The sequence below is a fragment of the Pararge aegeria genome, chromosome 23, assembly GCF_905163445.1.
Source record: "Pararge aegeria chromosome 23, ilParAegt1.1, whole genome shotgun sequence".
NCBI lineage: Eukaryota > Metazoa > Arthropoda > Insecta > Lepidoptera > Nymphalidae > Pararge > Pararge aegeria.
Genome location: NC_053202.1, coordinates 9,989,073 through 10,000,000, shown reverse-complemented (window position 1 = coordinate 10,000,000; position 10,928 = coordinate 9,989,073). Strand labels below are relative to the sequence as shown.

Genomic DNA, 10,928 nt, shown 5'->3' with positions numbered 1-10,928 from the left:
TTCAATTTTAGTTTTCGAGAAAGTTCTAAAGCATCTATAATTTTTGTTGTTTTTCTTATAACTGTGTACATATTTTGATTATAATATATGTATACTTCTTTGCTACTACTATCTTCTACTGGGATCACCAACTCGTCTGCCCACTGTGGGGATTATGGGCAAACCCTCCCCCATTGGTCGAGGCATATAGTCTAGCCGTGGACTGTATTAGTGCGGTGATATCCCAGTGGTTAGGAGCTCGACTTCACTTTCGGGGGGCCGAGTTCGAATCCCAGCACGCACCTCTAACTTTGCTAAGTTATGTACGTTTTAATTGATTAAAATATCACTTGCGTTGATTAAAATATCACCGTTGAGGTGAAGGAGAACATCGTGAGGAAACCTGCATGACTGAGAGTTCTACATAATGTTCTCAAAGGTGTGTGGAGTCCACCAATACGCACTGGGACACCGTGGTGGACTACAGCCCTTCATTGGGGGAGGAGACCCGTGCCCTGTAATGGGTTGATATGATCGTTATTTGCTCACTATGTACAGGCATATATAAATAAAAAATTATAACACCAGTTAACTGGTTTACTTAATTAAGTTAATTAAGGGGACTGTAATAAAACTCTTTATACAATAATATACTATTTATTTTCCATTAATATTTATGTGCTTTTCTACTTTAGTATCTTCTTTGGATATATTCATGGATAATTCGGGTCTGTAATTATAAAGAATAATGTCGACTGCGAATGTTATTAAGACCGTGCTTCACTTTGAACAGGTAAAAGCAGTTTAAGAGTAATAATGCAAGTATTTATTATTATATTATAATGTAATGCATGCAAGTTTATAATATTTTAAATAATATACCTTTCATAATGAATCTGCCATTAAAGTTATTACCATACTATAACTGAAATAATATTATATAACTTTAAATTAAAGGTCAAGTAATATTACCCTTCACGACGCATCGGCCATTCTAACTTCGTTTCAACCATACGCGTCTTTAGCGACCTCAACAGTTTTCTGCATGTTACACTAAAATGTAATAAAAACTTAAATATTAATTAATATTTTGTACACCTAAATTAGATACTTAGAGACACTCTTGTAAGTATCTAATTTAGGTATTACATACACACAGCCACACCGTCTGCCACTGCCACACCCACAACCGCATCCACTTCCACTGCTTCACGCACAGCAACTTCCACTGCCACAACCATATCCACACCCACAGCCACACCCTCAGCCACTCCCACTGCCACAACCGCATCCACTTCCACTGCTTCACCCACAACAAAACCAACCGCATCACAGCCGGAGTGGCTGTGATGCACGCTCACTTACCAACCTAAAAAAGGAAAAGGATAAACAACCTTAAATGATAAACGTATGCTGTCGCGGGCTTTTTTTTTTTAAATGGAAACAATTCCTTTGTGAACAATATTTGCATAACGTTAACGCAAAAAACGAAAGCTGTCAAAAGAAATATTTTGCTCCTATTGATCATTGAGTGATATTATATATAAAAAAAATAAGTTTCTGAGATTAGTGTATTCAACTAAATAAACTCTTCAGATTTAAATTATTAGTATAAATTAGTCATCAGCATTTACCGATAAAAAAACAAAGATGAGATGTATCTTTGTTTGAACGAACGAGCGGATTTCGAACGTTTGTGTCGAACTTCGCTCAAGTAGAGTTGGATTGGATTTGGCTCAAACGGAAATGCCTATTACAAAAGCAGAAGATCTTACCCAATGTCTTTTTCAATAGCACAACTAATAACATGTCGATTCCGCCATACGCTTGTGTAGAGGAATGGTCCGTAACATTTCTGTGTTATGTTTGCTGTCATGCAAGCGGAGATAACTCCGATAACGACGGAACTCTTGCCGTGACCCGCCACAAGTGGTCCGCCATGATCGTTCTACAGACAACATAAATAAAAAAAATAATAAAAAAAAAATACACTACGACGATATACACATCGCCACCTAGCCCCAAAGTAAGCGTAGCTTGTGTTATGGGTACTAAGATGACTGATGAATATTTTTATGAATACACATAAATAAATAGCAATATTCATATAAACACCCAGACACTGAAAAACATTCATGCTCATCAAACAAACATTTTCCATAAGTGGGAATCAAACCCACGTCCTTGGGCTCAGATTTTCTCAGCTCAGATCGGCTTTGAATCCCAGCACACACAACAGCATCACAGCTCTAACTTTTCTAAGTTATGTGCGTTTTAAGTTAATAAAATAACACTTTCTTCAACGGTGAAGGAAAACATCGTGAGGAAACCTGCTTGTCTGAAAGATCTACATAATGTTCTCAAAGGTGTGTGGAGTCCACCAATTCGCACTGGGCGAGCGTGGTGGACTACGGCCTTAACCCTTTCCCATTGTTAAAGGAGATCCGTGCTCTGTAGTGGGCCTAATTAGTTTATGTGATGATGATTTTGCTACTAAGTTTTTTTAATTTCTACATAATATTTAGTAGCAATAAATTTATACCTTAGAAATGCATAAAACTACTCGGGTACCTCACAAAATCCTCCAGACGTTTGTTTCGCTCTCCGTGTATCGCTCAAATGACCTGACGAATGTATTTGCGAGTTGTTCGGATCCAACATGAATTTTCTTGCACGATTTTCGTCTTTCTCTTCATCAGAATACACCAGTTCCTTACAATTTATCTGCTTCTCCTGTTGGAATTAATCCATACCTCCATACTATTATATAAATACAAAAGTGTGAGTTTGTTTGTTTGTCGTTACTTTACGCCATAACTCAGCAACCTATCTACTTGAACTTGGCATAGAGTTAGTTGAAAGAAAAGACTGTCGGTTACATATTTAGTTTTCCTGGAGTAAACAGTAGCAAATCCTCTTTATTCCAGGATAACAAACGGTTCCCACGGGATTTGTAATTAACCGTAACATAATTACGAAAAACGTGGGTAACGTAAAAAAAGTTAAGTAAAGTTAAGTTAAGTTTTATAATACTTTTAAAATAAATGTTTATATTTTTGCCATCGATACGTCTGGTATCATCTGGTGGGACGCTTTGACTGTGGCTAGTTACCACCATACCAACAAAGACGTTTTGCTAAGCGATTTAGAGTTCCGGTACGATGTAACGTAGAAACCGATTAGTAGTTTGGGTTAAATATAACTGCCACACTCCGTAACAGGTTAGCCCGCTACCATCTCAGACTGCATCATAACTTACCACCAGATAAGATTGCAGTCATGGGCTAACTTGTAATGGAATAAATAAAAAAAAATCTGTGATAGTTACCAAGCTGCAATTTTAAACACCCAATAAGCGTACTTCAAAAAAAAACAAATGCGCGTACCTTACAAAGGAGACTAACAGAATCAGTGTCGACTCCATCTTTAGCGCAAACCATGTTCTCTTGAATGATCTGGTGGTATCGCTCCGGCCATTGCCGCTGACATTTCTTCTTTGATATAAGAATAACATCAGTCTCCAGAAGTTCAGGCGAATTCATTGTGGAACGCCCGAACGTCTACAAAAGAAAAATACAGTTTTACAAGGTAAAGCTGTAAAGGTTTATTATGAAGGATTTAATGGATCGTTTGTAGGTATTTCGTAACTTCGCGATCTTATACCGCTTCTGATTAACGCACCCGCACCCGTTTTATTCTTTTGATGTCCTTTTATCCAACTTTTTTTTTTTTTATACTGAGAAAATGCCTGACGCATAGCACTCTGTTGGGGAAACGGAGTAGTTATGTGGGACTTGCACCCACTAAGTGCACAAGTGAGAGCACGGGGTTCACTTGCGTATTCACCGCACTCTCGCCAAGGTTTTGACCCCCCAGTGATTGCCGGGTCCTATCATCAATGGCCTGATCGCTGCCAAATCCTCCACAGAGGCGTGCGATACACGGAACACCACATTCTTAGGCCTGTCATTAGTTGGGTGACAAATTCCCCTTTAATTCGCCACCCTCCTTTTATCCACCTAGCTAGGGGTTTACTAACACCGAACTTTACGGTTCCTGGGATCCTAAAATTTACTAGTTCACCAAGTTCTGTACCTATACCTTCAAGCAGTCTTAGTCCAGTTACACTACGATTAATAAAGCCTGAGAAATTCAAAATGATTTATCTTACATCACCAAACCTATCAACAGATCCCCAGCCAGCGATGGAAGCAACTGTTCCAGGAGCTTCTAGACTTTCAGACTGGTTGTTATACGAAATCATTTTGGGTATGAAATCGCAACCACGGATACGTCTCTCGAAATTGAACTCCTCATCGACTTTGACAACGGCTATATCGTTTATCATCCAGCGTATATTGTGGAAGTCTTTCCCATCGAAAACATAATCTGTAAGTTAAATTAATTAATTAAGAGAACTGTTATTTCAAGCTTTTATAGTAATTTTATTTCAAGCATTTGTGCAAGTCCTACTTTTTAAGATCTATCATTTATTGATTTTCATTTTGTTGTTATTAATTCTTAACAATGTTAAGTTATATAAATAGAAACAACACTATTGAAAATTTATAAAAAAAACATCCACCTCTCTGGCTTTTGAATGACCAAGCATCCGAGTCAGGGCTCCAGAGTAAGGAACCTCCTCACAATACACGCCACAAACCGTTTCAAGGACTACTGGCTTACCAACCCTTGATCCAACAACCAAGCAAAGGTTCTTAAGATGTTGGTCAAAGCTTTCGGCAAGAAGACCATTGACTGAAACGACTATCGGAACAATAACGGTCAAATCAGCACTCCACATGGGGTAGTCTCGTGAGCAAGGTCCAAGTATTTAGATACTTTTTTCTTTTCAGCTTTCACCAGATTATCGTCATGTGAAATATTAATGTCAACAATTATTGCACGGCGCACTGATCGATCGACCAGCACTGTTGTTCTTGATTCCTTTCAGCCAGGTCCACTGCCAAAATGAACGACACTGTGAAAATGAACGACAAATATTTAACGTTCATTTTCACTTTTCACTTACTTTTAATCGTTTTTAACTTGCAAATTCTTGGTCGAGTCTGGTATAAATAAAAACCTCACAATATAAAATAATATTGTGAGCTTGTATTTAAGACCTGTATATTAACCGAAATTCGCAAAGAAAGAAATAAATAGTACTATTATGTTTTTTTGTTTTCATATTTCATTTCTTCGACAATGCATAATAAATCGCCATTTAGCCTGTAAGCATAGCTTGTGATGTGGGCACTAAGATAGCTGATCAATATTTGTATGAATATATTATACATAAATATATAAAATATACAGATAAACATCCAGACACTGAAGAGCATCCCACAAACATTTTCCAGTTGTGGGAATCGAAACCACGGCCTTGGACTCAGAAAGCAGGATCGCTGCTCGCTGCGCCATTCGGCGGTCAAATCTATTTATGTTATCAGTTTAATTAATAAATAAAATCAGTTTAATTCCTTATCAATAAAGTTCTGTTATTAAAATTTTTACTAATATAAATTAGCTTAGCAATTTGTACCTTCCCATTACTTCTTACAACCTCAAGATGTAATTTTTGGAAAGGTATAATAAGTATAGTAATGCCGCCAATTGATTTATTTTTATTAATGGGCTGTCAAGAGCTATAAGCAATTATTAAGTTGCAAATGAATACTTCAGTATACATAAAATACCTAAAATTTCAATGAAAACGTTTCAAAGTTGTGTATGAATCCATGTTACCTATGCAGTGATTTAGCCGCGGCTCGCGTCAGCAGTTGACCGTCGATATAATTTTGATACGATGGTGCTTCAAAACTACCCACTTACAATTTACAATTTATTTATTGCGCGCTCTATGGAGGGTAGAGGTAAGGAGAGTCATCTGTGTATATGAAAAAGAAGAAAGAAGCGCCAAATATAAATATTGTTAGAGTAGGCTTGAAAAATAAACAAGGTAAACAAGGAAGTAAGGTTATATTTACCACAATATTTTGTACAACGTAAGTTGTTGAAATTCTCAATAATTAACTACTTTAGTCGATAATGACATTCAATTTTTTAACTCGGCATACTTCAATTCATCTACGATTGCTACATTCATACCATACCCTGTGCATCCACCAGCGCCATTGTGGAGGATTTTTGAACTGTTATTTAGCGCAACAACTGGACACTTTTTCAACTTTTCTCCCATATAAGATGACTCTCCTTACCTCTACCCTCCATAGCGCGCTCGAAGATGCAACTTTATATAATTACCCTCTTTTTGTAAGCCTGTAAGTTCCATTTAAGTGGAAATTCATTTATGGAACAATTAATATCTTAAACCAGAAACTCTACCTTTGGGTACACATTTCCAAATGGCTTTCTTTGCACCATTTTTCACACATTCATCTTCTTCACCTAATGGAAGCCACCTGTAAATATATGTATTGCTCTTAATAAAACTTTGAACTTCCTGTAATACTAGTCGTAAGTTAAAAAAAAAAACAATAAATAAATAATAAAAAAAAACTAATGGAAATACGTCTCAAAGATTTCATTCGACAATTTGTTATTTAAAAGAATTTAGAATCCGTCTATAAATAAATCAGTAATTTTGTGACTTTTAAAGTTCAGATTGTTGCATTCTATTTTCTTCTTTTTTATGAAATACCCGCGGCTTAGTTCTTTTTTCAAAATCAGACTTTAAGTTACATGGTGGTTTCCTCACCATGTATTGCTGTTGAAAAGCGGGTTATTAGATAATAGGATGAGGATGATAATGAATGATAATAGATGATGAAGATGAATGATGAATGATCATGACAATGTATTAAAACAAATTTAATTATTCGTGGTTACTACACGATTGATGAATTCCTTAACGACAAGTCTGCTTGGAAGCAGGCTACTCGTAACTCTCAAAAAACAGATTTTTTTTAAAGATTTGTTAAACTATAAAATGCTGTTGAAGAGCAATCCGCTGAATTTCTTGCCGGCTCAGTGGAATCTGCCTTCCGAACCGGTGGTAGACAAACAGACTGACTTGACGTTTTAAAAGTGCTTATAAACTAGGCCTACTTGAAATAAATGAATTTTGAATTTGAATTTTGATATTGGATAGAAGCAGGCGCTACTTTGCGTAAATCCATAATATATTATGAAAATTAAGCTTAATTTGCTACACTCTATTTTGCTATTGCTATACTTGACTTTACAATGAGTAGTTGTTATCGATTATTCATTGTAAAGTCATAATCTCCTGGGTATGCTCCGGTTTCGGAGCGAAACGTGCGTAGAGGGCACATTGCCAAAGATCACTTTGGTGTGTAGTATAAGGATTGAAGAAATTATAAGTGACACCATACAGATTCTTTACTTTACTTTATTTTGAAGGCCGAGTGGCGCAGTGGGCAGCGACCTTGCTTTCTGAGTCCAAGGTCGTGGGTTCGATTCCCACAACTGGAAAATGTTTGTGTGATGAACATGAATGTTTTTCAGTGTCTGGTTGTTTATCCTCAAAAATATTCCTTAGCTAATCTTAGTAACCATAACACAAGCTACGTTTACTTTGGAAGTATGGGGCTAGATGGCGATGTGTGTATTGTCGTAGTATATTTACTTATTTATTTATTTATGCTCCTGCTGTTCTGTATTTTCATAATTTTTATATTGGTAAAACTAATACCTATGTGTTCCGGAGACCACGTAGAACTGCTTGGCATCCTCGATGCACGCAGCCGATGTCAGGATGTACTGGGAATGTATGATCACACCACCACACAACCAGTTGGAGTTGACCCCCATGGTATGACCATTGAGCGCAGGCCGAAGGTACACCTTTTGTATATATTATATTTTAATTAAAAAATATCGAAAACATTCCTGGCGCAATGTTTAGTGATTGCAAGATTTACGTTTTTCGCGAAATAAGTATTCACCCTGCCGTATATATTCGGCAACAAAACAAAATAATTTTAATGTCTCTTATTAACAGAAGACGTTCACATAAGAGATAGGTGGGTGGAATACTACCGGCATCTTCTAAACGTGTCCCACCCCATAAAACATGAAAGCGCTAAGCCTACACCAGTTCAAGGTCCTGTCCCATGCATTGTTATAGATGAAGTCAAAAAGGCAATCAGACAAATGAAGAACAATAAGGCCGTAGGCCCTGATGAAATTCCAGCCGAGATCTGGAAGCGATTAGGAGAACTGGGAGAACTCTGGTTGCTTGAACTATTTAATAAACTAGTTATTGGTCAGCCTATTCCGAACTCATGGCGACTAAGCTTTTTAGTACCTTTTTATAAGGGCAAAGGAGATGTCAGGGACTGCAATAACTACAGGGCCATAAAACTTATGTCGCATACGTTCAAAATTTGGGAAAGAATCCTTAATAATAGAATAAGAGACATCGTTGAGTTAACTCCCAATCAGTGCGGCTTTGTCACGGGCAAAGGTACATCCGATGCTATACAAACCATTCGAATCATGCTTGAAAAAGCGAAGATTAACAAGTCCAACCTACACATGATCTTTATAGATTTAGAAAAGGCCTTTGACCATGTTCCCAGAAATTTGATATGGCAGTCGCTGAGAGCACAAAATGTTCCCGAACAATACATTTGTCTAATACAGGACATGTACAACAATGTTACCACTCAAGTGGTAAGCGCCGCTGGAACTAGTGATGGGTTTGCAATTGAAGTCGGAGTACATCAGGGCTCCGCACTTAGTCCTTTGTTATTTAATGTGACCATGGATTATCTCACGAAAGACTGTCAAAGACCCGTACCCTGGAACATCTTGTACGCAGACGATGTCGTGCTCATATCTGACACTGTTGCAGAGCTACAAAGCCAATTAAATCTCTGGATAACATCATTGGAAGAGAATGGTCTTAGAATCAGCCGAGGAAAAACTGAGCACATGTCCTGCATATTCGATGGTACAACCGACGCCGCCCAAATTAAATTCTATATTAATAATACTCGTATTCCCACAGTAAAGCAATTCAAATACCTCGGATCCATAATAGGCAACGATAGTAAAATTGACGATGACGTGACTTATCGTACTACAGCTGGCTGGAATAAGTGGAGACAGCTCACAGGCGTAATGTGTGACAGAAGAATGCCCCTAAAGATCAAAGGGAAACTATACAAAACTGCAATCCGCCCTGCCATACTGTATGGTACGGAATGCTGGGCCGCTACCAAAAAGCACAGCACAAAGTTACACACCACTGAGATGCGCATGTTACGCTGGTCAGCGGGCGTCACCCGCCTCGACAAAATCAAGAACGAGTATGTTAGAGGTAGTTATGGAATCACTCCCATCGTTCATAAATTACAGGAAAAACGATTGCGCTGGTATGGACACGTTGTCAGACGACCCGCAGACCACATGGTACGAGTAGCCCTGGACATACCGACGACGAAGCGTGGGCGCGGAAGACCCCCCGCCACCTGGTTAACGACGGTCCAAAATGACCTGAAGCTAAATGATATCAACGCGGAAACTGCTCAAAACCGTCTTGAATGGAGGAAACGGACAAGGAGAGCCGACCCCAGATGATGGGAAAAGGCGCAGACAGATGATGATGATGTCTCTATCAGCCGAACATCGCTGAAGAGGATCATTTTAAATCTGTAATTTTAATTATTTATGTATTTCATATAAATTGAGGATGTTATATATTTACATATTTATATATGTTGTATATGATTTTTAGTATATACATTAATTGTGGGTAATTTCATGTACGATTATATCTTATTTGTATTTGAATGTAATTTATTTATGTATAAATATTATAGTTATATATTTTATTTATATATTTGTATAATTTTTAAATCTTATTGATTGCACCGACTACCTCTTTTCTATGTTTTTTTTCCTTTTACGCCTTCGGTTGCCTGGAAGAAATCGCTATGTAGCGATAAGGCCACCAAATTGTACTTACTCTCTTGTATTTATATCTCTGTAACTACTTTTTTTTTCTTTGGTGTACAATAAAAGTTTATTCATTCATTCATCGAATCATTTGGCCGAATATAAGTAGCCGAATGGATATTCGGCGCATCTCTAATTATACTTCCATCTACCAATAACATATAGTGGCTATACTGATGCTAGCTTACCATGTATGGCCTTGTATCTTCTACCTCGCGGCCTCTCAAAATCCTTCGTGTTTGATTCCGGAACAACCTGCTTGGTGTCGGATTGCTTTTAATATGCACTGATAAAAGGAAAGCTGTGAAGAATAAGTATAAATCAAAAGACTTAAATGACATATAGCCGAACTTAACAAAATTAATCTACTTAATCCAATATCTCCAGATAGATGATTAAATTTAATAGTTATACCCTTATATATAATTACCTATTGGTGAACAAATATATATAAGGATAACTTCATTAAATAAAAGGAAAAAATATTTGGAATTTTAATTTAAAAAAAATCTTAGCGACCTTTTAAAATTTGAATTTTTAATTGAAACTTTCGGCAACTTATTTTTTTTTGGTATATAAAAATATACCGTAACGAGAAAAAAAAATACTTTTAAATTATTGAAATTTAAAAAAATTCTGAGCGACCTTTTAAGAAACTTTTTTAGAAAAAAAACATCGAGAACCGATATTTTTTCGCCTTTTTTTTGCGCCACCCTAATATTATAATAATATATATATATTTTAATTTAAGCAATTTATATATAACTTATAATAACATCAGATAGTAATTATCAATTATCTTAAATGCAATTTAGAACCACTTGTTATTTTTTTTTTCTGTTTATTTTTTTATTTACCTATTTTCTTTGTATTTAATGTTTTCGCGTAAAATCATAATATGTACTTATGCAATGTTATCTATGTATCGTAAGCAAGAATTAAAAGGCTTTTTTATTTTTTATTTTATTTTATTTATATATCACTTGCTTTAAACGGTGAAG

The 10,928-nt window shown here is 36.5% G+C and overlaps 1 protein-coding gene across 1 annotated transcript in view; it reads right to left on the bottom strand.

Annotated features, from left to right (window-relative positions):
• Nucleotides 1-10,171, bottom strand: part of LOC120634103 — a 34,453-nt gene extending 24,282 nt beyond the window's left edge. The window contains exons 1-9 of the mRNA XM_039904496.1: nt 10,116-10,171; nt 7,658-7,809; nt 6,328-6,404; nt 4,151-4,368; nt 3,366-3,539; nt 2,551-2,712; nt 1,755-1,927; nt 952-1,032; nt 654-709 (exon numbers count right to left, since the gene is read on the bottom strand). Coding sequence (XP_039760430.1) covers nt 654-709; nt 952-1,032; nt 1,755-1,927; nt 2,551-2,712; nt 3,366-3,539; nt 4,151-4,368; nt 6,328-6,404; nt 7,658-7,809; nt 10,116-10,118 — 1,096 coding nt within the window. The 5' untranslated portion in view covers nt 10,119-10,171. The remainder of the gene's footprint in view (nt 1-653; nt 710-951; nt 1,033-1,754; nt 1,928-2,550; nt 2,713-3,365; nt 3,540-4,150; nt 4,369-6,327; nt 6,405-7,657; nt 7,810-10,115) is intronic.
• Nucleotides 10,172-10,928: the final 757 nt, after the last annotated feature.